Source organism: Dermacentor silvarum, chromosome 1 (assembly GCF_013339745.2).
Source record: "Dermacentor silvarum isolate Dsil-2018 chromosome 1, BIME_Dsil_1.4, whole genome shotgun sequence".
Lineage (NCBI taxonomy): Eukaryota > Metazoa > Arthropoda > Arachnida > Ixodida > Ixodidae > Dermacentor > Dermacentor silvarum.
The window spans coordinates 228,466,731-228,491,017 of NC_051154.1; the positions used below are offsets into that span (position 1 = coordinate 228,466,731).

A 24,287-nucleotide genomic window follows, 5' to 3' on the forward strand; every position below is an offset into this window, starting at 1 on the left:
GCAACATCATCTGAGCAACTCCATTCAAAACAGCTCTTCGACTTATACCTGTGTCACACGGGTACATTCGGAAGGCCTTCCAGTCGAAGGCCTTCGAAACGCCACAACTCTGTCGACTCGAAGGAGTTGTCATGCTGCTACACGGCACTTTTGAAAGGCCGTTGAGTGGTTCAGGCGTGTCTCGCAAAATTGTGTGGCACTGCGTATCTTTATTTTCGTTTTCATGTAACCAAAAGTTAAAGAACATTAAACCACTTAAAACGCTATAATTTATTTTATGTTGCGCAATGGCGGCGATATGACGGAATCCGACAACACATGAAGTAGAGGGAGAGTGTACTAGACAACATGGAGGAAGGAATGAACACAAGCACGTCGCTGTTGTCGAGAGTATGTGCAGTTCGCACATATGAAGTGGCGAAAATAGTTTATTGAATAATTAATAACACTCATGTACAGTATTTTAGAGCATTTTGGTTGGATTTGGTCTTTCTAACCGTGAGTACGAGCACACTGAGAACGAGACGGCATGTTCGCGCTGTTTCCGCTTCCGTTGCTCAAAGGCCATTCAGATTTCAATAGAGTTGTAGGGTGCTCCGTTGACTCGATAGACTATTGACTCGGCGGCCTTCGAAACCGCACGTGTAGCAGCTCGAACTTGACCTTTGAGTCAACTGACTATCGGTTGGAAAGCCTTCCAAACGCCCGTGTGACAGGGGTATTACTTACTTAACAACACGGAGTTACATCCTGTATATTCATAAAAGTATTCACGTGTTCATATTACCGCTAATCTTACCTGGTCAACCTATTACCGCTAATCTTACCTGGCATATCGACATTAGTAACACTGCGGATCGAACGTTGGGTTATTGGCTCCTGTATACTTATAATGCCACCATCCTCTCTCATGTTACTATAGAAAACACTAATAGGAACAAAATTTGAGTATACATCCAATGTGTGAAATTCCATTGCATTTATTACCTCATTAGAACTCAAATTTACTCCACTCGTTCTATATGTTCAGCTTATGATCGAATAGCTACTCTAACCCCAAATAAAGCTAAAGTTGAATTTGTAACCCGTAAACTGATACAGTCGAACCCGGATATATCGAATCTGTAGGGGATCACAAGACGTTCGTTATATAGGTAATTCGGTATATAAAATAATAGGCCCTCAGGTAAGCGGTGGCTTACCGGTTAGTGCATCTGAGAGCCGCTAACTTACTGCACGCAACATGGGAGGAAAAAGCAAGCACACTTTATTTACCCGCAAAAAAAAAAAATGCTGGTTCACTTTCAACTTCATTGAAAAGTCCAAGCTGATTCTTTCTTTATACTTGCAGCCGCCATCGCTTGCGGAAAATAAACTCGTGAATAGGCACTCAACCCACACTACGACGCCTCCAAAATCGGATAGAAGGAATGTTGATGTCCGAGGTAGCATGAGGGCTAGCTGAACAGCCTGACGGGGCTCAACTGACTGCACTATCTCTTCTCCACCTCCAGGTGCCAGAATACCTCAAAGTGTACAAAGGAGTGCACTATGAGGTCTTCTGCGTGGCACCGCGTTCGATATATCGAATATCTGGTCAACGAGCGTTTTTTATACGCGTGCACCAGCCCGATACATTTGCATGGAATTTTCAAGGGGATTTTACAGCTGTTCGATATACACAATAATTCGTTATAAGTTGGCTTGATATATCCGCGTACGACTCTATCTCCGTCACCATATATATGGCATCGTATTGATCAGCTGTACAAAATACGTATCAGATTTAGTCACATTAACTTCCTTCAGCTCTTTCTGGCCTCACACAGCCCTTGAATGGCATCGCCTCCCCAAAGAAATCATAAAGAGTACAAATAAACGCAAGTTTCATGCAGCATCAACTACTGTACGTTGTGTAATCTGAATTTGTTAATTACTTACTATGTTCCTTTTAAATTCTTTGTAAGGTCAGGTAATATGGTATAATTGTAAAGCTGCCTTCGTCGTGCGCACTGAACTTTTTTCCACGTACGACCAGCTAAAATTATATGATTAGAAACTTACTTTTTAATCATTGCATTATTTGTTTAGCCTGCTCAACCCACTTCCTTCCGTAATGCCTTCTAGTGCTGACGGCGCAAATAAATAAATTATTAAACTGTAAAAAATATTTCTTGGATGAGAGGTGGTCACCTCCGGCAATGTTTCATCATCATCATCAGACTATATTTATGTCCATGGCAGGACGAAGGCCTCGCCCAGCGATGTCCAATGACCCCTATCCTGCGATGTATAAAATGTGTGTATTATTTAAAGCTACATAGTTTAACACTACGTAGCTAAACTCAGTTATTCTTCTGAAATAACTAGTCAGTTGTTCCTCTTAGCCGCTTATTTTGTCTGTACATGTAAGTCTCTCGTTTTATTTGCTCAAATGACAACCTAATTAACGAGCTCTTGAAACTTGTATTGCTTTGGTAAATAAGTTGCTATGTGTATTTGGACTCACGCGCTAAAAAAAAAGAAAAAAAAACGTACATTGCTTTATAAATGCAGTGAATGAAATTGCTGCGAAAAGACAAAGCCGTGTAATACATTTAGGCTTTTCATTACATGCCTATAGCCAGGAAGTTTATGCAACCAAATGATTGTGTATTATTACATTCTCAAATTCCTACGGCATTTCCCCTATGTGGAGAAGCCAGTTTAACTTTTCAATGATTCACAATTCGACTTTGTGATGTTTCGACCATATATTTGATAGATAGAAATGTGCATGACCAATAGGAACTTATGTTGGAGGCAAAAATTCTTAGCAAATTTTGCAAAATAATCTGTGTTTACCAACTGAACAGCATATTTCTACCCTGGAACAGATAGGAAATTGAAATGAATCACATGCATAAAAGTTTGCAGTGCGAGTATTATGAAGTACAGTTTCAGTTTTATTTCTTTCAATTTATGATATATGATAGTTGATGTGATGACTTCAATTTCCTGTTTTATGTTTAGGCTACTGACACTGCACAAACTATATTTTTTGTCATAGCACGGAATACAGGCCCAGAGTGCGGCTCATAAACACATCGGGATAATGAGGTGTAATTTGTGGATACATTTCTCGCTATGCGTAATATAGGAGCCCCTTTTCGCAAATATGTCTTGGTTGAGAGCGGATGTGCTGAAAGTGGACTGATTGTCCGCGCTTTCCGTGCAGCTACCGAAGCGACTGTGACAGCCTTTCGCTGTTGAAAGGTTTAAGCCTTTCGATGCCAAGCGCCTGAAATATACACAAAGAACGCGCTTGTCCAGAACCAGAAAGGTCGCAAGCATCATGCGAAGGGAGGGATTACCCTTGTACGGGTTAGTTGCATCCTTGAGAAAAAAAGAAAAACCGGGGAGTGACAAGTCATTTTTAACGACGGGCTGTCGCTCTTATCGTTATCACAAATGACGACTTGCGGCAACGTACTGCGCTTTGTCGGGAAGCTGTTATGGTTCATTCTTTAGAAAGGGTATTTGTTTTTTTCCGCAACGTAACTTACGTCATCGGGGCAGATTTTAAAACATAAAGGTGTTGGGTCAGGCGGTGGTACCTAGGTGACATGAACTCCCGAGAAAAATGGACTTGTACAGTCACTTTCTTTTGGAAGCGCTGATAACGTTGTAATTTTAACCACAATAGCACTTCGTACATGGTATTTTTCCTAACAGCTTAACAGAAGGCTAATCAGTCTTCATATTAATAAACTTATAACTTTTTACCAGAGACACTCTCAGATGACTTCAATATATTTACAATAAAGGGCTCCGTAATTTCCACCATGGCTTTACGTAGGTACGTTGGCGCACTTCATGTAATAATCCCAGTCAGCCTACTTACATATAGCGCATTACTAATCACATCTACCATGGCCTCGGCTACATCCCAAGAAGCAATTTCCTACCTATTTTGATTACTTAAGACTCGGTAGGCTTAAGACAGGCCAAAATTAGGAATGCGTAGTATGGAATTAGTATGGAACCTACAGTGATCTAGAACGTATGCATTACACTCGACTCTGTCCAGAATTAGACAGTAACATTCATTTATTCTGACTATTCATCTATCATCAGTGTTAATAAACTAAGCGCATGCTGTGCCGATCTTTCCCCCCACCTCACCCCAAATTCAGCTGGGCGCAGGCTACCACCCTGCGTCTGCTACAAACAAATACGTACCCTTCACTCGCCCGCCTCCACCTTATATTCCCTGAAGTCTACAGTACACCCAACTGCCGGTGCTGTGGCACTCACCCGGCTATGCTTCCGCATGTGCTGTGGGAGTGCCCAGCACTGTACACACACATTAACACCACGACCCCCTCGTCGAGGTTGCCTGAGGCTCTGCGGAGCTCCGCCCTCGACGACCAAACCTGGGCGACCCAGCACGCCCGTGAGGCGGCGGCGAGGCAACCCCTCGACGTCCCCTCATGGGAGGCTTAGGCCCAGCCATCATAAAGTGCTGGCTCTACAATAAATGTTTATTCCTCCTTCTGAGCTTCTATCACTAGGTTTGCGTCGTGAAGTCGCCTGAGCTTGCACAAGTTCTACAATTCTACGCTGCAATATCCCATCACCAAGAGCTCGGCGCTTGTCATCACGAATAAGCTAAAAAGCAACCTCGCCTTGAGAACGTGTAGTCAGCGTCACAAGCTTTCGTACCCCGGAAGGTGAAAAAATATTTATATTTCTACGCCTTAGTCACGCATCGCAGTATTCGGATTTACACCGTATACTGGTCTAGAGTATACAAAACAAAAGTTTTGCATAGTTTTACTGGCTGCGGGGTAGCTGCGTTGAAAATGAACTTATTCGCAGAACCTCGGCCGCGTAAACTTTTGGCGGCGACTGTGCGATTGAACACCTGCATTTTCTTTATTCTGCACACAATTTTTTTAATGAATGGCCTTTCAGCCAACGTCATGCAGTGCTTACACCTGGTTAATTTTCAGGACAGCAGACTCAGACATGACTTATTAAGTAGAAGAACTGAACTATTATGTAGCACGTCATTATTATCACCAATCAGGTGTAATAAATATGTAAACAAATAAAGGATAATAACATTGCCTATGAAATTTCACTAAAATCTCAGGACTACTTCAAAACTTCGCCTGTTCTTCTTGTGTACGTCCCTATACTTTCTAGCAAACTGAAAGGGAGAAATTCAAGGGTGAAATTGACATCTCTTGTGGCACCATGGCAGAAAAGGGAAGGTGTAGCTTAGTGGGCCCATATGAAAGGATCAGCTGCGACTGTGCTACTCACGCACAAGGGACGACACCTTTCTATTTTTTGTTACAGGCGGTAAAGTGATAAATGGTGTCCGTGGACGCTGGAGTGATCATGACAATACCACCGTACCGATATGGGTGATAAACGATTCTAATAAGGGAACATTTCTGCAAACCTCACGGTCCTTTCTTATGTTTCTTCAATTGTCCAAACACGTTAAATTTAGCGTAGGAGAAAATTCTTACAGAATTACTGAAGAATTGTAGCAGTAATTATATCATGGTGCGGCGATCTGATTCAGCAATAGAGTTAGTTAAGAACAGAACAGCAGAATGACATAGTAACTTTGGTGATTCAAGCAGAAAAAATGTCTTCTTGCAACGCTTTGTGGGCATAACTCAAAAAGGGTGTGGTCTGTGATTGGAATAGTTCTCTATTTTTACACGACAAACTACATTAACACGCCCCGGTGTCTTTTCGCATTATTTCCAATACTCCTCTGCGTACGTCGTGGTAAAAGGATATGAAGACCTTTAGTATTTCGGGAATTTCGTGAAGGTATATGGGCATGGTTCAAATGATAAGACACGTGCGCTGCATATTGAGGATAGAATGTGTATGTTTCGAGGTATTGGTTTGTACCAAGCAAAAAAGCTTGTGAAATAATTCGGACAGCCTTCATTTGCACCGAAGATCCGGTACGCAAAAATTCTGCTTTGATATAATGCAAATATACTCAGTCAAATAGCTTCTGTATTCCTTTGTAAGAATACTACGTCTGGGGCTGCAGCCAAGTTTTCTACTTCTGCGTCTTTTAATTGCACACACGGGAAGCTATTTATTTTTGTGGTACGTTTAAGGCTGAACAAAAGTCGCACAAACACGCCTTTCCATGACATAGCTGAATAGGCAAAAATATTTCTTAGTAATGTCTTCATAAATGTTTGCCTTAAGAAAGAAATCAACTTTGAAAACACAGAGTTGGGTTTATTGTCTAAAATACATTACACCTAAAGTGCAAAAGAAGTTTGGAAGCACGTTCGCATGTTCACGAAACCAGCCAGCTATCTTTTTTTTTAGGAAGACGTTTGTACAGTAGAAAGAAACGAAACAAGAACCGCAACTAAATGACCTGCGTTTCGGAATACGCCATCTGGCGGGAAACCGCCAAACTAAGCAGCGACAAAGTGATAAAAAAATATAGCGGCGCCGCTGGCTTCGAACCTGCGAACTGCCAATCGTGGTATCAGCGATCCTAATCGGTGGTCGCGCAGAACGCTCGGCTATCGGTTTGAGTGTTGCCGGAGGCAAAAACAAGGTTTATATACGTACCACAATAAATTCTGCGACCTTGTTATGAAAACTGCGATTTTGGAACGACTTTTTTGCCATTTCAAGAGTTGCTGCTGCAACTAGCTGAAAGCCGAGTCATTGAAGTTGATAAATCCCCAATAATACGTCGATCGATGCAATATGCTCATCGCAAATTGCTTTTTACTGGCCAAAAAAGCCTCCAAAATTTGGCCTTTTCCATAGACTCCCATACTTCGAACTTCGCCCGCAATTTGGAACGGGTTTTCTGTCGTAAGTAATGGTACCGCTTGCATGAGATGTCGGGCTAAGCTCCTAGAGCCTATTTCCACGGTAATATTTTGAAAGATGGCTTCTATGATTAGTTATTTGGGAAAAACGACGCTCTCCCATAGAAAATGCGCATGTTTTCAGAGGCGGCCGCTAGAGGCGCTGTTCGGCGATGTCCCAGATTCCTGGTATTGATGTCATCGGCATATAGGAGGAATGAAGAATGCCGAATGGCGGAAACAACGTCATTAATAAAAATTAAAAAAAGGAGTGGTCCTAACACTGATCCTTGAGGAACGCCGCTGGTTACCATGTACGATGAAGACGTTTGGCCGTTGACGTTAACAAAACATGATCTACCAATAAGATAACTCCGCAATAGATTTACAATTGACGAGTCAACACCAAAGTGCGTAAGCTTGATGAGAAGCAGTGAGTGGCTTACCACATCAAAAGCTTTACTGAGGTCGCAATATATGATGTCCACTTGCCCCCTTTGAAGTACCGGCGCGGAGATATGTGTCATGAAGCTTGCGAGATTTCTGATAGTAGAGCGGCCGGTGAGGAATCCATGCTGATTCGGAATCAACGTGTTCTTCACAGTACAAGACAATACGCTGTGAAGAGCAAGCTCAAAAACCTTAGACGTGGCACAGAGAAGAGAAATCGGGCGATAATTTGAGACATAGGTTTTACAGCCAGACTTAAAAACAGGAAAAACACGAGCAGTTTTCCACATGTGAGGGAAGGTGGAAGTATTCAGAGAGCTATTAAATATTGATGTCAATACTGGGGCAAATATACCGCCGTACGCTTTTAAGATTGCGGAAGGGATGCCATCAGGACCGCAAGATAGGGAAGGCTTCAAGCGCTTAAGGCATTCGATGATCAGCTTTGCATCAAACAACACAGGACTAGATGTAGGAGCCGTTGTGTGCTGCTGACTGACACCAGCGTTGAAACCTGAAGGCTTATATAAGGAAGAGATATGGGCAGCAAAACAATCCGCGACTGCTTGGACTTCTACTCCACTAGAGTCGAGCAGGCGAAAACACTCTCCGCGATTACTGGTACGCTTGCGGATATACTTCCAAAATTCCGCCGGCCGGTCGGAGGCGCTCTTTTCCAAGAATGCAATATATGCGTCATGATCCCGCTTATAGAGGCGTTTGCAGAGAGTTCGAAAAAAGCGGAATTCTTCTCTCCACTCATTAGGCACAGGAATTCTGGATTTACGGTGCGCGCGATCTTTACGTTTTAGGGCAGTTATAAGCTCAGATGAGAACCAATTGGGATATTTAGAGTGCCTAGGACTGTACTGAGGAATGTATTGGCGCATACCGCTCAAAACAAGCTCTGCCAACTGATCTATTTGGTCATCAACATTAGTTTTATCTGTGACCAGGGACCAATCTCTGGTGGACAAGAAGTCATACAAGCCAACATAATCACCCCGCTTGAAAGCAAATCGAGAAGATTCATTAATGCCAGTAGAGAAGCTCTGCTTCAAGGCTGACACAGAGGCAGTTATCTTAAGTGAGGGGTGGAACTTATCGGGACGGACAAGGGAAATGTCAGAACAGGAAACATCTATAGCTTGAGCATTAGAGAGGCAAAGGTCTAAAACGTTGCCACAGGAATTGGCGATCAAATTGTGCTGCTGAAGAGAACAGAAGGACATAAAGTCTAACAACAGGCTGTATTTATTCTCTATGTAATGATTATAATGAGAATATGTAAGTGTGTTCCAATCAATTCCTGGTGTGTTAAAATCACCAAGAAGGATTACTCTGTGTTTGCGATGGGAGGATAAGACATTTTCAATAGAAGATATGACCTGATCAAACAAAGCAGGAGAAATATTCGGTGGAACGTAGAAGGTTCCGACTAACAATTTTTCACAGCGCGCTAGGCTGACTTCAAGCCAAATCGATTCCTGTACACTTTCTATGTCGCTGCGCCTTACACATGTCAGTGAGCTGTCAACGGCAATAAGTACGTCACCACCTTTTTGCTTAACTCCACTGAAGTCCCGGTCACTGCGAAAGACGTTATAATGTGGCGGAAAAAACTCTGAGGAGGAAATTTCACTGCAGAGCCAAGTTTCGGAAATAACAAAAATAGGAAAGGAAGACGAAATGACATTGGCGAAAAATTCACGTGCCTTGGTGCGAAGTCCACGAACGTTTTGGTAGAAAATGTCCAGATTACACACCACTTTGATCGTTTGGGGTCTTCTCTGAAGCATGAAGCATACCGTCGTGTAGCACCCCACGGAACGGCTTGAACAGGCACCCCATTGGTCACATAGACGGGTCGTTAAGGCGCTTAAGAGCTTCATAATAATAATAATAATAATAATAATAATAATAATAATAATAATAATAATAATAATAATAATAATAATAATATAATAATAATAATAATAATAATCTTTATTTGCACTTGAAAAAAAAGAGAGAGGGGGTAGAGGAGTAAAGAGAAAGAGGGGGATCGCCCTGGGTGGCGTGCTAGGCGTGGCAGTAGGTACAAACCCGTACGCGGAGCGCCTGCCAGCCATCCACCCAGGGGGAGGGGGGAGGAGGATGAAAACACTGTGGAGGATGGTAGACAAAAGGCAATTAATTTACCTGCTAATTCATGAACTGTCCCGCTTCTGCGTCTCGTGCGCTCTGACGTTCGATGAACTGCGCAGTTCTCCCAAAAGTGGGGCTGGCAGATGTTTCTGCAGCATTGAAATAAACACGCCACCGCGAAAACTGAACAACCTTTTTGACGGCTGAGTTCGCCAGTCCATCGTATCCCCAAATTGTTCGCCCTGTTTTACTGCCACCAGCTTAGCGATACAGATCCTCTTACGCATGACGATCACGTTGTGACACGCTAACTCCTCCGCGATGCAAGCGATTTCCTCATTTTTAGCACCCTGCAACTACCGCAAATTTAGAATGTTACCCTCAGGTGAAAGCTTTGATTCTACAATCACTCAGTTTCAGGTGTAAAGTAATAAAAAAGTAACTAATAATGTCTTCATTGTCTCGCAAGTATGCATCGCAATCGACACAATGACCACCGCAGCATCAGCTGACGCGTTAGTCGGTTGTGTCGTGATGCGCCGCCGTGTAGCACACGCCAGGCGTGATCCTAGGATGAAGTGTAGCCGTCGTGAACTCGGGTGACAGAAGATGACCCCCGTTTTATTCTTGCGTCGAGTACACTTCCAAGCACCACATCACCTGATCATCTCGCGACTCGCCTTGTACGCACATCCAAGCACAACACAGCATGACCAATGACAGACGTAGCTGGCGCCACTCGCCGTGTCTGTCACGTGGCGTGGCGCGTGAGATATGAAAGAGCAATCCCAGCACAGTTTCGACATAATGAGGCCACAGGGCAGCACGGGCGAAGGACACAAGGACGTAAAGCTTACGCCAAGAATGCTGATGGCCTCAGATTTATGTTCTTGTGTCCTTTTGTCCTTACTGCCCTGCTACCTTAGCGTTTCTGATTTCTTTTGCGTGAACCGGACGCGCGGACGTGGGACCCCGAAGAGTCAGGACTCAGGCTGAAAGAAGCCTACACCTCACTCGACCTGACTCGATTCTGTCAGCCCGACTAGACAGAATTCACACGAGCTTATTCCCGTCGGGCCGAGATTGTATCGGTGGCCTGCGTTGGGGCCTGATAACAGAGCGCACGAGCATGGCGTGCAGCTCTTCGTTGATGGCTGCACACTGCCGAAAAGATACTTGCTCGGTCCGGCTATATAGCTAGCGTTTACACCAGCGCGGCGGGTGAACACCAGCAAGACAAGTCAACTCGGCGCGCTTTTGCCGATTTCACGTAAACATCCCGCATAATATTTGTACTAAATCATTTGCAATTATCCCTGTCTTGCCTCAGGTGGCTCCATCCTATTGGCATAAAATTTCCCAAGTTACGTCATCTCATCTCACGCTCCCTCGAACGCTCTTCCCTTCTCTTGGCACCCATTATGTAACTCTAGCAGACCACCTATCTGCTCTACGCATCACGGGACCTGCCAAACTCCAGGTCTTCCCTATTGATCTCAACTAAAACACCTGTTACCCGTGATTGTTGTCCAATACAAATGGTCACTTTTCTGTCACTTGACGTCATGCCCATCATTTTTCGTTCCAGCATTCGCTGTGCACTCCTTAGGGTCATCTATGGTTGCTTTGTCGTCTTCCAGTTTTGATTCCATAGGTTATTACTGACAAATGCATAGGTATATTTATAGCTTTCTTTTCAAGAACATCGGCCAGATGAGGAAAAAAAAACATAACAAGGTTCAATTCATTCATTATCTTTTTCTGAACGGCGATTTTTCGCAGTGTGCGATGTTTGTAAGTGCGTACGACATTTGCCCAAGCAAGGCTAAGGCTCTCTAAAGGTCGACCTCATGTCTTCCTATACAGTACTCACCGACTGTACACTGTTAGATCAAAGAGACTAAATATTGTCTCTTATTTCTTTTTGAAGCAAGTGAAACCATGCATCACTAATAATAATAATAATAAAAAAATGTTGAGTGAGTTATATTCTGTGGACACATTATTTTAACCTTGGTTATATCCCTAATTTTCTACGCTGCATAATGATTTTCGATAGTTATAAATGACACGACTGCCGCGGCGGGTAAAGGTTTATCGCTAATATCTTCTACGATCTGCCTGAATGGTTTCGATATCGTGAGTCTGCCGCTGCAGGAAGTCTTTGGGCCACGGAAGGGACGTAAATATCGACTTTTCTAGTGTCGAACACAAACACCTGTTTTGTAAGTGACGATGCAAACATGCTTTTAACTTTTAATTGCCACGATGATCGCTTGGTGTGTCTACAGAACTGTTCGCAGATGATTAGCTCTCTCAAATACTTTTGTCCGCTTAATGACTGTGTTTTTCAATGGTGTGACTGCTGTCTTATACGACTGCACTTAATTAAATGTCTAAGTCTGCCAAAAACTTTTTGGAAGACGCTTAAGCTTCGAGGAGTGGAACGGCGATAGCATTCAGAGATCCCTGGCTGCTTATCAGGCTTCCTGGCAACTGAATTATGTTTTCTCGTATATTCAAATTACAATCCGACGCTATCATGTCTGTAGGTTGCGCTTAAGTTGTACTTTACGATTTTTCTGTCAGATTTTACTTTGAGAAATTAAATTACGTTCACTAATGCCTTGCGCCACGCGGAGGTCCTGCGCGGTCGGGGTGGTTCGGGATGATTATTTCCGCCAACGACGCCGGCACGCCCGCGCCCGGGCCCACGCCCACGCCGACGCCGGATTTTCTGCGACACGGGGCCCTTTACGCTGTCGCGATAAAAATGTCCTATTTACTTGGTATGCAATTGGAGTCAGGTCGTCACATTAACCGTAGGCCTTGTTCGCTGGAAAGTATCACCTTTAGCGCATGGAACGTACATTGGTACATGACAGTCGCGTGCGAGAAGTGCACCGCGTGTGTTCATTACCACTGCTTCCCATCTGATAGCCGTGGCCTGTCTAGACGCACGTGGCTTCAAGTCCGAGCGCGCATGTCCCGCGCGGCCGTATCTCGAGAGAGACTCGCGTCGGGTCACGGAGCCGTCACCGGGAGAAAGCGTGGCCGCCATTCTAGCTACAGCCTCTGCGTAGAGAATTTCGGGCAGCCCGAGTCTCGAGGAGGGGAAAACCCGTGGCCCGCCAGCGGCGATGGAGAGAGAGAGCTCCGGCGGCGCGTCTAAAAATAGGGCCCGCGTTACGGTGCTTCTGGCCGGGGCAAGCCGCAACCGGCACCCGAGCCGACCATTTCTCCTGGACCCGCGCGAACCTCGTCTCTCGGGCGGCAAGACAGAAAGAAGCAGCACTCGAGCCCTCTGCTGCGAACGTCTTCTTTGTGCGCCCGCCACTCGTGGCTGCAGCGGCCGGGGAGACGCCCGAAGGAGCCCACCTCCTCGCCACGCTCCGTCTCCCACCCATCCTCTGTGCTACCTTGATCATATCCTCCCTCTCTCCCGCAGCCCGCCCTCGCACCCACGCCATCTTTTTCGCAGTTCGGTCAGGGTCTCGGGTGAATTCGAGAAGAAGGTTGCGAACCGGGGGTGCTAGGACCGCGATACCCGCTGCTACGCCTCAGCAAGAAACGCCGCGGCGGCTTCTCTTCGAGAGAGGCTCGACTCCAACCAGCCGCTGGCAGCCACAAGGATCGGAACAGCTTCTTCCCTCATACCCCGGGTCTGTTTGCCGTCCTACGCGAGTCCCGTGAATCATCGTCGTTACAGCGCGTATTGAAGAACGTGCCTCTACAGATGTGCACGTCCACAGGTTGCCTACCGAGTCTTCTCTGAGTCGAAACAAGTGTAGCGGGACTCTTTCGGGACGTCACTGTCCGGAGATCTTCGAAAGCAAAGATGTCGTGGTAAGCGCTTCGCATCTGGCAAACGTACAACAACCGCGCAATAACTGTTCCTCCCTGGGATGCTCTGAGTGTCGGCGGCTCATGTGATTCTTGGCTGTACAGGCATGGCGGATGTTTTGATACGTATTAGCTTTTCCATAAACTAGTGCGTATCAAAATGCGCCTTCAGTTACTCTGCTATGAATTTTAGAAAAAAATATGTATCGTGCATTACGCGTGGCTCAACTGAACCTATAGGGCCCGAACGTACCTTGTTGTCACCGAACAAAAGGATTCGCTACCTGAGATGGGTTGCTTTCATTCAGAAAGCAGCTTAAAATTAAGACCGTTCCAATCACAATGTATGCGCTTTCATGACGTCTTATTTATTGTATGCGGTATTGATGCATGTCATTTCTGCTTTATTTGTTGTCTGTACTGCACAGTTTTTTTGTATTGCCCTTTGGACACATGGTTTTACAGAAACGCAAGCGTGTGCAGATTCTGTTTAATCTAATACACTCACTATAATGGAGCATACGAGCGGTACAGATGAAGACACAGTATACGTTAGAAACGATACATGCTCTCATATTCAAAGAAGCTAGTTTTTGTTTCTATTATCCATACCGTTATTTACAGCCGGTACTGTGCCTGTTCTGAACGGGACCTTTGGTTTGGTTTGGTGCCTATAGATATAGCACAACCCACTGATTGGCCATGAATCGGTCGGCGTGTTTCAGTAATACCAACTTTATCCTCTTTCTTGGCGTTTTGTTGTTCTCGCCTAATTAATGCCACCTATACTCACTGCGATAGCGTCAAAAGAAAGAACGAAAGAGCGTGACCATCTGCGGGTCTCCTTTTCTGTTACTAACTCTTTCTAAAAATAAAATTAGCACTCCTCCCCCTTTTCTCTAAAGCACGAAACCGGAAGGCGAACACGGCCATCTTTGCGTGACAGCGAAGGGGCCATCTTGGAAGGTAGGACCGGTTGCGCCGTATGGCAAAACGCCAGAAGAAATCAGGGGCAAAAAAGTGTCTATCTGTGTCGGTGTCACAAGTATAGGCAAGAGTAGTGGCGAATGCTGAAAGATCAGCAGTGTATTGAGCACCCGGGGGGGGGGGGGGAGGGGGGAGAAAGAAAAGCGGTCATCGCTACCACTTATTTTCGGCTACTTTTGTCTCTCATACAGTTAAACTTCGATAACACCCCACTTTAGGTCATGCTGCCTCTCATCCAACCTCTCATCAGGACCACAGTTAATACTAGCCTATGCAACGCTCAACTTAAAGAACCGTGAGTTCTTGCAAGTTGTTCTAGAGTTGTCTTTTTCCGCTTTGTTCAAGATGCATACCTGGTGTGGACATGTCGCATGGCGACATTATTCGACAAGGTGCTAGTCAAAGTGCTATCATATCTAGTCAGATATGATAGTCAACATAAAGAACAGAAGAATGCAGCACACAGAGAGAAGGACATATACACGAAGCAAGTATAGATTGAAAGGGACTAAATAATGTGAAAGATTTTGAAGTATTAAATATTGTTGTGCTTTTTTTGTAATAGTGTACGAAAGTCCAACACGTTCGGAATCTTTATGTTGAACTGCTTACCACACAGTCTAGCATGCAGCCCAGATGCAGTCCACTTCGTTTTCGCGGCATGGAAAATTTTCGAATATTTTCGAACACAGACAAGAAGCATCTCGGGAGAATCTCGCCATTTACGCATGCACGTCAGCGCGTGCATGAGTGGAACTGCCGCCCCGTGGTGTGACATGCCGAACACTCAAAAGTTTTTCCGGTGGTTCAAGGCTCTATGAATTGAGAAACTCAGTTATATATACGTTCTCTATACCTTCTCAAAGCGCGTTGTCGCAGGAATCAGGGCGCATTGTCAGAAGGCACCTACGCTAACGCATACAATCACGTCTATGCTTGAGACATAGGCCGACCTCTCTGCCTTTCTGTAAATAAATTTCTCTCTCTCTCTGAGACAAGAGCTGTCACATCACTGGTGTGAGTGACAGATGCGGGTCACCTAGCACGAATGTTATCCCTCATGGTATTTCTTGCTTAATTGCAGGTTTGAGAACAGAACCTGCTTCTATGTGCTATGTGCAACTTCACTGCCTTGGGGCCAACGTCCGTGTGAATGACACCATGTTTACCGTCGGGCACCCAAACAGCATTCTGGTCGTCTAACGAACATTTGAAATGTAGGCTGGAAAGTATAAAGAACTAGTTGGTTTTAAAAGAGGCTTAAAGCAGAAGTGCACCCTTCTCCGAAACTTAAATTTGAAGGTTCCAAACGTATTCGCAAATATTTCGTTGCGTTATTGCGTTTAGCATTCTGTCAATGTAGCGACACACCGTACTGCCGAAGACATCTTTATTAACACTCTGCAGTGGGATGTGTAGGCTGAGAATAGTAATCACATTAATACATCCATGTGCCACAGCGCCACCACAGGCCATAGCGTCTACAACTTCGGACGCCACAAAGAGAGCTTTACTAAAGGCGGCCTCCGAACCACAGAGATTGCATAGAAAAACACCCATCCACCCAGCGCACGCACCAAAGCATCTACACACACACACACACACACACACACACACACACACACACACACACACACACACACACACACACACACACACACACACACACACACACACACACACACACACACCACACACACACACACACACACACACACACACACACCCACACCACACAACACACACACACACCACACACACCACACACCACACAACACACACACACACGCACGCACGCACGCACGCACGCACGCACGCACGAAAGCACACACACCACGCACGCACGCACACACCACACACACGCACGCACGCACACACACCCTACACACACCACACACCACACACCACACACACGCACACACACACACACACACACACACACCACGCACACGCACACGCGCACACTCCCTCGAAAATCGCCACACTTATTGTTAAATTCTTATTCAGTGAACATGCCGCACGGCATTTGTACAAAAAAGAAATAGCAAGAGGCCTCAAATAAATGCATGCAGCCCAGTTTGATGCAGGTAGTGCAGCAATGAATTCGCGCACTAGTTAATTATCTGACGGGGAAAATCCTCCGGGATTTTCGGCTTTAGTTTCGCATCCCTGAGCATCTTGTCCCTAATGCCCTTAGTACCAGGACACAGCCGCAAGAGATGACGACTGTCCGCCGTAGACAAAGGTGCCGGGCACTTAGGGCACGTTGTAGGTTTGCCACTTGCAGATATCCGGGCGCAGGTGACAGCAGGTGTCAAGGCCAACCCAGCCAGAAGTCTGCGAAGACAAGCTTCTTTCATCCGGTAAAGGTTGCGGGGAAGGAAGCGTTTTTCCTTAAAGAAGGAGAACATTTTATTTTTTCCGCCACTGAAATCCCCAAGAGTTTCATGCCAAAACACAAAAAGAAACAGTCGCAGTTTCGGCCGAAAGGCGAAGCATTGCTTGCGATAGCAAATTATTAGACAGCTATACGAAGTAAGGCTTGTATTTTTGTCGGCCGTATAAATTGCAGTAACCATTCGCTTACTAACTAAATTAACAAGTATGGTGTCACACGTGCAAGGAAAACATGAATATATCTCACTCCATGACTGCGGATGCTTGCGGTCAGAACGCTGGCGTGATAAAGAAAGGCAGCAGTGGCGAGCGAACGCTTCGTGCTTCCTCTAGCTTGAACGCGTATCCGAAACTTGAAATTACGTGACCTAGAATACTAGGCGCGCGAGAACAGAGCGCACACAAAGCTACAAGTCATCTCGGCTCGTGTATGCTTTGCTACCCGCCGCTGACTACCTCCAAGTTAAGGCGTGCGCCAGCAACGGCCGGGCTAGAATTGGAGATGCGCGCTCACCTGCCCCCTCCCCTCCCTAGCGGACGCTCCTCCTCCTACCGCTTTTCCTGCACAACACCGGGCGAGAGGCAAGACAGCGTGCATCAAGCCACCATGCTTCTCGGCTGACCCTCTCACTCTTTCCCTCGCACCTATAGCATACGGCATAGGAGCTTATCGCACTTGGACTTTATACGGAACATCACGGTGACAGCGGCGGTGCAAATTCGTCTGGAAGTCCCGGAGAGTCCGTATAAATGATAACGCAATAGAAAAAATTATTGGGGCCACAACATTTTATGGTTATGGATTACCAGCGAAGCTGTTTAGGCTGCATACATGGGCTGCATGCATTATGAAAGCATACGTTTGTTTTTCATACGGCACCACACTATATACGCCGACACAAGCGCCGCCGCGGTCACCACACCTCCCATGCATCTGCCGCAACCGCTGCTGCAGCCGCGCCGGCACCTCCGACGCGCCTGACGTTATAACCACAGAAGGGCAGGCCACGTGCAAAATCCTGTCCAATCGTATAGCCTCCATTCCTGTCACCGATACGGACGCAAGCCGCCCACGGTATCCCCGTTGGAACGCATGCGGCGGATGCATACCGGGGCTAGAGGTAAACAGCTTCTCTGTAAAACGAAATAGTATGTCCAGCATCAGGATTGACTGAAATGTGCTCTTACGGACTATTCTAGCGCGAAAGCTTTTTGTGAACACGGGCCTTGGTTTCGCAAGATCGGGGTTCAACTCTATGCGGAGAATTGAAACGTTTTCTGGGCTTGTGAGTTGTCAATGCAATTCGTGTATTGAAAAGAAACAAACAAAGAAACTGTATGAGAATATTTATCATACCCAGCGCACGGACATTAGGAGCCCCGAGTGCCTGTAAAAACGCGCTTTGGTGCACTGCAAAACAAGGCCCGTATTCACAAAATGCTCTTGAGGTAGAATTCTTCGTAAGTTCGAATTCCTGCCAATCCTGATGCTCAGTGCATAATTAGCGAAGGCGGCGAGCCAATAGCAAAGAACAGTTACGAACGAAAAGCTTTGTGAATTTTGCCCCTGTTCTTCCGCGTCCCTTAAAGTTCTTCGCCTCAGTGAAGAGGCAGAGGCAAACTGGCATCTGGATGCAACCGGAAGATCCCCACGCTCCTGTCGCGGGTGTTGCGCCCCTTGGCGTAACTACGCGCCACGAGAAGACGCAGTCCGCGCGCGCTCCTTCCAACGGCGACGCTTACTTGGATTGGCATCGGCCCAAATATGCGGGCGCAGCAAGCTCTCGAAGTTCGCGACACTATCCGAGGAAGCCGATTTATTGGTTGTGGCGTCGGGCTGGGTCGCCGGGTAACTCGTCGCCAATGACTCAAAATGACAGCCGTCGAAGAAGTGCCGCCACGCGGAGGTGCGGCTTCCCTTCGCGTGTGCATATACACGACCGACTCGTCGCAAATGACAGCCCCCGTTCTATTTTTATTATTGTCTTAACTGATTTAACGCGGAAGTGCTGGCCGCGACTCCGGTTATTAGCTGCGGGTCAGGCCATCGCGAGCTTTCTACTGCGCTCAGGTTTTGATGTCTTAAGGATATACTTACATCGGTGCATCCGTAGTTACGAGAGTGTTGCAGATTTTGTCTTTGTACGGCGACTCGGTTTGCAAAGCGGGAATCTTTCAAGGTGCATGTTCGCACTATCTCTCGGCAAGATGCTTTGTGCGGTGGCGTATCGGAAATATTATTTTGCTGCAGCTAAAGCCACCATTGCATACCTTTTTCTGCGACTCCATTTGCGTGGTCCTCATAGACAAATGATATCTGCAATACGTACGTTGACGGGAGAACTGTAGCAATGCAGCGTACATGATTAGGCATGAGCAGAACATTTATTATCGACGTCCCGCAGCCGATCACGTTTTTCGTCGTCTCGCTTTTGCTTCGGTGGACTCCATACGCTTGTTACGCTGTAACCAGCAAGTAGCCTCTACTGTGATGTTAAAACCATTATCACATTTCGTCTTTCCCATTTCTAAATGGGCTCACCAGTTTGTCCTTTTCGTCACGAGGTTGGAAATAGGTTACCAACCAGTCCCATTTAACAGGTACATGTAGTGTGGAGTAGCCATGCCTGCGTATGCTTTGTATTTACCGTTGCCCTCGAAATATAAGCACCACCGCCACCACCACGACCACCACTGGATTCTGAACACCGAGTTAAACTCCACTACACATGTTTCACACATCGCACAAACTTTCAGCACTGAAACTGCACCGATATGTTATAGTCATTGGTTATATTTATTACAGTGAATAAATTATATGTACCAGGAACATCATCCACTAAGAAAACTAGTGACAGTCACAATAAAGAGGACAATGACAAGCGCCCTAAGTGCGCTGTCGAACTTCAAGTTCAAAATTTTCTGGAAAATAATTTAACTAATATACACGCCTGACACTAAAAGGGTGTCACATATAAGCCTCTTGCCAAAGTGGGTTTCCAGTCCGGTGGAAAGCATTATGTTTGGCGCATCTGGATCAATGATCCGTTTTGGCTGCTGCAATTGCTTTTTTCATTTATTGTGTCGTTCGAAGTATGGATGTTCTGTTGGATCCCGAGTGACTAGTTTGATATCGAATGACTATATTTGAAATTCCGACTGATTTTTGTTAGAATCTAATCAAACTTTTAATGAATTGTAGACTGCTCCTCCGAAACCGCTCAGCTCAAAATTATCACAACTGGTAAAGTGCGTGAAGTTTAGGGACGCGCACATGCTTTCAGGTATCTAGCTCGGCAGCCCTATATCATTGGATCAGACCAGACCATAGACATTGACATTGGACATTGAGACACATGGCAGCGATCACATCCCCACTTACCTCAAGATCGACGGCATGTCTAACACTCAACCGCCAAACACACTACGAAGAATTGATTGGACTGTGTTTAAAAACCACCTGGAGGATGCTTGTCAGAAAGGTCTCTTATCTGGACTGCAGCTAGCTATTAAAGAAGCGGCGCAGACCGCTATGTGCACGCTCATGTGCTCATCGAAGTACTCGCAATTCGACCTGGAGTTGGAGCGACGTCGTGCTATTCGTCGTCGCGCCGAACGAAGGTACCGACGCACGAAGTTCATTCACGATCTAAGGACAGCCCGGCGCACTCAAAAGAAGATACAACGCCGCATAGATAAACTGGAATCGGAGCGATGGACGAAGTATTCTGAGTCTCTTGACCCCCGCAAGCCACTGTCTCAAATATGGAGAACTGCGAGAGGCCTACGTTCTGTTCCGGAACAACGCTTTCCATTCAAGACACTAGCACTTTTACAACGCCGACAAGACCTCGACGTAGCGGAAGATTTCTGTGCCATGATTACAGGCCAGTCAGCGGGATCAAGTTCCCTTACCTTTGAATACGTTCCGGACACACGGGACTCACGCATGAATCTGCCGTTCACCACTCAAGAGCTCGACGCGGCACTTGCCTTATGTAATCGGTCGTCGTCACCTGGACCAGATGGTATTTCTTACCCTACCTTGTGCCACCTCGGTGAACTAGCACGAAGTGCCCTGCTGAATATCTTCAAGGAGTCCTAGGAGAATGGAAACGTTCCTCAAGAATGGAAGACCAGCCGCCTGGTACCACTCCTCAAACCTGGCAACTCTCCTCTCGAGATTACTTCCTACCGCCCAATCGCGCTGCCTAGTTTCATTGGGAAGGTGATGGAACGAATGATCCTCGCCAGACTTGAATGGTATCTGGAACGCTATGAAGTTTATCCAGACGCAATGGCTGGCTTTCGACGTCACCGATGTTCCATTGACAACGTCATCGATTTGGTTACTTACGTTCAACATCAAGAGACGTGTAAGCGATTATCTGTCGCCATGTTCCTCGACATCAAAGGAGCATATGACAATGTTCTTCATGAGGCCATATTAGAGGCTCTGGAAATGGTTGGCCTCGACGGTCGGCTTTATCGTTGGACACGGTCTCTATTTGTGAATACTGAAGACAGCCCAACTTCTCAACACTATACACACCCTGGAGTACCACAGGGTGCTCTGTTGAGCCCAACACTCTTCAACCTTGTGCTCATTGCTCTCGTAGAATGCCTACCAAATACGGTGAAGTTGTCAATATATGCGGATGACATATGCGTCTGGGCATCTGGCGTGACGCGCCCTCAAGTACGTGCAAGGCTCCAAAAATCTGCGGCGTTGATAACGACATACCTTATTGAACAAGGCCTCAAGATTTCCCCAGAAAAATGCGCATTGGTTGCATTTAGTTGGAAACGAATGACACCATACACCATATCCATCGATGGACAAAATATCGCTTACGTCAGAACGCACAGGTTCTTAGGGGTAATCATCGATCGTGATCTCTGTTGGAGTCCCCATGTCACCTACCTAAAGAAGCGCCTGACAGCCATCTCTCATCTCTTCAAGTTTCTTGGAGGAAAATCCTGGGGTACTTCAGTACACGCGATGATGCAACATTACCGGACGCTGTTTCTCGGGTATCTGAGGTACAGCTTGGCAGCGCTGACCAATACCTGTGGAAATAACATCCGTACAATCGAAAGTGCTCAGGCACAGGCACTTAGGGTCTGTCTAGGGTTGCCACGATGTACATCAACATCAGAAACCATTGCAATTGCACATGACTACCCAGCCAAGATTCACATTATTATGGAAGCTTTCAGAGCACACGTCAGGCACCTTGCTCGCGCCCCTTCGCACTATCTAGCTTCACTGCCAGAAGACCGACCACGTGCCTCTCTTTGTCAGACGATACTGCCTTATCGTATATACCTTCCATCAGGTTACACAGCTGCAACGAGAGTTTTGTTTCCTCCTTGGTGCTTGGCTCAGCCACAAGTTCGACTGACAGTGCCTGGAATTCGAACGAAAGCCGAACTCGCATTACCGGCTCTCAAGCAACTTTCGCTGATCATGCCGTACGGAAAATACAGTAATCATACCCATCTATAAACTGATGGTTCAACCACAGTGGACGGTTCTGAAGGATCAGTGTTTTTTCCTGCGAAAGTCTCCACCTTGAAGTTCAAGACATCACACCAGACGACATCGACAGCCGCGGAGCTTGCAGCTCTGCGTAGCGCACTTCTCATAATTCGTGAGGAACCACCTAACAAATGGAGTGTTTTCAGTGACTACAAGGCAGCGCTACATTGCTTGCTTTCCGCCTTACGCCGTGGACCCTACGAACAACTAGTCCTCGAAATCCGAGAGCTCCTTCATCGCCTCGTCGAGCAAGGACACGACGTCACCTTTCAGTGGCTCCCTAGGCACTGTGGCGTAATGGGCAATAATTATGCCGATGAAGCTGCTCGATCTGCTCATGAGACGGCACACAAGAACCAATCCCGCTGTCAAGAACAGATGCAGCAGCGATACTGCGAGTGCTTGCAAACGATGCCACACAATCGTTGTGGAACACACCTAGTTTGCAACACACACGTCTGCATCGACTGGACCCCTGTCTTCGACTTCGACCTCCACCTGGACTATCCCGACCCGAAACAACGGTACTTTTCCGATTGTGGCTTGGTGTCGCATTTACAAAGTCGTTTGCTTTCCGCATCGGATGGGAGGATAGTGCTGCGTGTGACCACTGCGGCGACGAGGAAACTATCGAACACGTACTTTGTCACTGTCCCCAATACAGCGCACATAGGCAGTCACTCGCGACCGCGCTGGCACGTCTTGACGACCGGCCGCTTTCGGAGCAGACAGTCCTGGAACGCCGGCCTATAGAGTCGTCACACAAGTCAGTCAAGGCACTCTTAAATTTTTTGCGATCGAGTGGACTATCTGACAGACTATAGTTCTCACAGACGTTTCCAACCTCCTCCTTTTTTTATTCCTTGAATTTTTTTTCGTGACTGCTTTTTCTCTTCCCTATTCTTTCCGCCTTTCATTTCCCCTTCCCCTTCCCCCAGTGCAGGGTAGCAAACCAGAATCTTTTCGGGTTAACCTCCCTGCCTTTCCCACCATGTTTCTTTCTCTCTCTCTTTCTCAGACCATAAACCTCACTGTTGACTATGTAGATGCAAACTCAGCAACGACGCAACTGCGGCTGCGCTTCATGCTAAAGACCACGCGCGGCTTTGAAGCCTACGTCAAACATCCCACGAACATTTTAATCATCGTAACAAAAAAAAAAAAGACTCCTCAATTCCACGAAAGAAGCTGCTGAAAGAATGAAATCGAGGCCGACACAGAGCAATGATCCACACAACTACTCGCACGCAGTCTAAGACATGGTGCGACCGTGACAAAAATTCTTTTGTTGCGCTGACGCGGTGGTCGTTCAAGCGAGTAAGTCGGATTGCCACTGTGGTTGTTCATAGTTATGGTTCGCTGTGGCAGGTGGTGTTAAAATAGACTAATAGCTGCACTCAAACATGTATAAGAGCAGGAGAAAACTAGCACGTTAGGTAAGGCATTCTATAGAGCAACGCGAGCATCGCCACATATCTAAGGGTAGTATCGATGGATAAGGTGTTTCTGTAAAGCGGCGTCGACCGCAGTGCAAACCTGTTATGTGGAGCAGTACGCACGACGAAGTTTCTGCTGCTGGAAGACACAGACTCGGACGCTTAACTTCCTTTTTGTGTGTGAGCCGCGCGCTTTATTTTTTATTTTTGGTAAGACAGCGCTCGTCGCCGTACCAAATTTTATCAAATATGCTTGTTTCTCATGGTACCCAGACTACTTAATACCTGTATTTCACAGCACTTATATGCCTGATTACGGGCACGTCACCTAGGACTGCTGGGGTGAACGTAAGATCGCCAATCGAACAGCTGGACTTAATATAAGCACGTGCTGTTTCAGCTATATGTGGCTGTACTTTATTTATTCCTTGGTTAATCGATGAAACGAACGCTTCTGCTGACTGCTGATAATAAATATAAGGGCATTTTAAATCAACATTGAAGCGGCTTCTTTTATCCCGACAAGTGAGAAAGGAGAATGCAGTGTTTATGAGTCGCATTTCGGTAAAAGTGCACCCGTAGATTTCGCCTGGCTTGCGCTGTCATGTAGGCTGTCACTCGCCGCACCCAACTATGCATGGGTTCAAA

The 24,287-nt window shown here is 46.3% G+C and overlaps 1 protein-coding gene across 3 annotated transcripts in view; it reads left to right on the plus strand.

Annotated features, from left to right (window-relative positions):
• LOC119436868 (trithorax group protein osa-like) overlaps nt 1-24,287 on the plus strand; it is an 87,241-nt gene that overhangs the window by 7,531 nt on the left and 55,423 nt on the right. The window contains exon 1 of one of the 3 annotated variants that reach the window (XM_037703889.2): nt 12,681-13,280. The exons of the other annotated variants lie outside the window; for them this stretch is intronic. Within the exon in view, the coding sequence (XP_037559817.1) occupies nt 13,273-13,280 (8 nt within the window). The 5' untranslated portion in view covers nt 12,681-13,272. Of the gene's footprint in view, nt 1-12,680; nt 13,281-24,287 lie in introns of those variants that run through there. 3 annotated transcript variants of the gene reach the window in all.